The sequence below is a fragment of the Octopus bimaculoides genome, chromosome 9, assembly GCF_001194135.2.
Source record: "Octopus bimaculoides isolate UCB-OBI-ISO-001 chromosome 9, ASM119413v2, whole genome shotgun sequence".
NCBI classification, from domain to species: Eukaryota; Metazoa; Mollusca; class Cephalopoda; order Octopoda; family Octopodidae; genus Octopus; species Octopus bimaculoides.
In genome coordinates, this window is record NC_068989.1 from 72,864,132 (window position 1) to 72,867,351 (window position 3,220).

Here is a 3,220-nt window from a genome sequence, read left to right on the forward strand (position 1 = left end):
GTATGTATGTATGTATGTATGTGTGTGTGTGTGTGTGTGTGTGTGTGTTTGTGTGTGTGTGTGTGTGTGTGTGTGCGTGCATTTATATATGCATTTATATAATATATTAAAAATTATCTTTCGCAAATAAGAGCTGGTGATTAACTACCTGTCGTTTGTTTTTACCTGAATGTGCACGGATATGAGTTTATGTATACCTATAATATATGTATATACGTGATGTAAGGCATCAATTTGAAAATAATTTCATATCAGAATATACTTGCAGACTGGACTTTCATTTGCTTGTTTTTTAAAAGGAAAGAAATATCTCACCAAGAATCAATTATTTTTTTCTCATTTCTAAAATAAATTAAATGAACTGAAATATATCACATAACCTTTATACATTTAATTTGTTTTTAATGTTTCAACAACAAAGTTCCTAATATTCGTAGATAGAAGTCATTTTAATCATACCTATTCAGTACGAAGAAGTCATTAAAGGTATGCTAATTACTTTATACAAGGCGGTTGAGCAGCATTTCTTCCAGGTCTTTACGTTCTGCGTTCACATTCCGCTGCGATCCGTCATTCCTTCGGGCTCGATAGAATATGGTAACAGCTAACTACTGCGGTCGATCCGATCGATGCAATCGACTTGTCCCGTCCCTCAAAATTGCTGGTATTTTCTCCTTTGATAGACTGGTGTACCGCTCAGAGGGTGTGTTGTGTCTATTAATCACTTATACGCCTTCGAAACTGTGTAATCAGCCGAATGACTTCTCGGTCTTGAGAAAAAAGAATGCTTTATATAATTTACACGATAAAGGAAAACGGAAAACATTTTAGAAAAGAGTAAAGTAGAGTGAGGTAAACATAATTTTCATAATTCAATAGCTGTGTAGATTTCGCATAAAAGCAGCAAGATGGCAGAATCACTAGAGCGGCAAATAAATACTTTGAGGTGCTTGCTCCGGTTCATTGCGATCTGGGTTCATATTTCAACAGAGTCAACTTTCCCTTTTATCCATGAAGTACCAGTCAAGTACAGCGGTACAATTCTCAGTTATACTGTATGAAGCTGCAACAAAAAGAGAATTATACCCCACCTCCAGTTATTTAGTATCTTCTGTTCTTTTTTTTTATTTTGATAGGCGAATATGAATATAAACCATCGTTTGTTAAAGAAGGAACGCCTACAATTGACGTCGGTGGGCAAGAAACGAGTCATGAAGATTTTGGTGGGAGCCCTAGTGTATCAAGACCCCAATCGACATCGATAAATGATCCTTATTTATCATCTCGAAATAAAAGTAAGTTTACACATGCGTAACATTGTTATTATTGACGTTGTTGCTGTTTTTTTATTGCTGGTATTGTTTTGTTGGCATTTTTGTTGCTGAAACTCAAGATAGTTCGTCTTTAATAAGTATTCCTGTGAACAGAAGTGTTCCAACAATTTTCATCCCATCTCCTTTATTTTTCCTTTGTCGGACAACATTATCCAATGACAATACAATTTCTGGTAAATCTAACAAAATTGAGGTATTTTCGTCGCCTCAATGAATAGTATGGTGTTTTATTTTGATTTATAGTATAGTCTTTATGTATTTTTTTCATTTTATTTTAAGCTTTTATACAATTGTTATGTAACAAAAACTTTAGATACATATTAAATTAGAATATTACCGTATCCCTTGTGTATAACGACTGTGTACTGTGTTCTGTTAGCACGAAGTTAAATACTATTGGCGGTTAAAAAAGTAGAAACAAATTAGAATTCTTAATTAAGAGTACCAGACGTTCTTGAGTGTAATTGCTAACATGATTTTCTTTCAAACAATAAACACGTGAACCGTGTACAATCCGTGGGCGTGTTTCTCTTTTCTTTTTCTAATGGGAACTTATAATGTACAATATATTATTCTTATACATATTATGCTACTTGTCACTATGCATTTCAACAACCTTAAATATTGAAGGAAATCGAAAACATAATAAAAAACTTTAAAATAATGAAACAAATTCGAATGCTAAACGTGCTAAATATTTGATTATGGAAGGAAATATTTTTATAGGTTCAAAATGCTTAACTCTGAAAAGAAATCTTAGATATAATCCAAATGTTTATTGGAAATTATTGAAAATCTATAATTCTATGCATCAAAACAGAAATACGAACATTTATAAAACACAGGATTTCCATGGACCCTGTTAGTCTACAATAATATCTTTAAATTTATTTCCTACCGTACTTATTGCATTATACTTAATAATAGTGTTTAATATCAAATTTATTTGCACATAATGGAGACTTTATATTTCTATGTTACCTTTGTAATGAATAAAGTAATCCCATATATACGTTCCTTTTGCATCCTCATCCTTCTCGTCACTGTCGGCGTCATCATTATCACCATCCTCACTCTCACCGTTGTCTTTATCCTCATCAGCATCTTCGTCGCTGTTATCGTCGTCGTCGTCGTCGTCGTCGTCATCATCATCCTCATTATCATCGTGGTCATCGTTGTCGTCACCGTCGCCATCGTCGTCATTGCTGTTGTCATCATCGTTGTTGTCATCATCATTGTCACCCCAACTACCATTCCTCTACCACTACTATCCTTCTGTTTCATTGTGACCGTACGTATTGACATTACTATTTATTTTCTTTCACAGATTCATCGTCTCCTAACTACAGTCGGGCACCACTAACTTTTTCATCTCCTTACCATCAATTCGGACTTCTTAATGTTCATCACCAGACGTTGGCTGCGGCCACATCATTACTTCACAAACCTTTTGCTCACAGCACTCCGGGACCAAGCAACACGGGTTCGGGTATTTTACAAATCAGTCCTAACGGGGCCCTCACGGCCGCTTATTCAGGTTGGCCTTATTACATTCCAGCGCCTTTACCACAGTTGTCTACCCTGGCAGGCGATTCGTTTCAGACTGGTCTTCAACACACTTCTAGTCAAAATGCAAACCTGCAATCTGTATCTCCAGTTACTGCCGCAGCGGCAGCAGCTGCAGCTGCAGCAGCAACTTCCGGTGACGTCAGTGGTCAGAAAGACGCCATATTGTCATCGAGCATCGAAAATTTACGTTACCGTGCTCGCCAACACACAGCATCCTTAGGATTATTCTAGGTTTTGTTTCAGCTCCATCACTGGACACAAATTATCTAGTTTAATAAACTTTTCTTCTTTAATATATATATATATATATATATATA

The 3,220-nt window shown here is 35.6% G+C and overlaps 1 protein-coding gene across 1 annotated transcript in view; it reads left to right on the forward strand.

The window, feature by feature from the left end:
- Positions 1-3,145, forward strand: part of LOC106877685 (diencephalon/mesencephalon homeobox protein 1-B) — a 49,260-nt gene extending 46,115 nt beyond the window's left edge. The window contains exons 4-5 of the mRNA XM_014926632.2: positions 1,137-1,295; positions 2,662-3,145. Of these exons, the coding sequence (XP_014782118.1) occupies positions 1,137-1,295; positions 2,662-3,134 (632 nt within the window). The 3' untranslated portion in view covers positions 3,135-3,145. The remainder of the gene's footprint in view (positions 1-1,136; positions 1,296-2,661) is intronic.
- Positions 3,146-3,220: the final 75 nt, after the last annotated feature.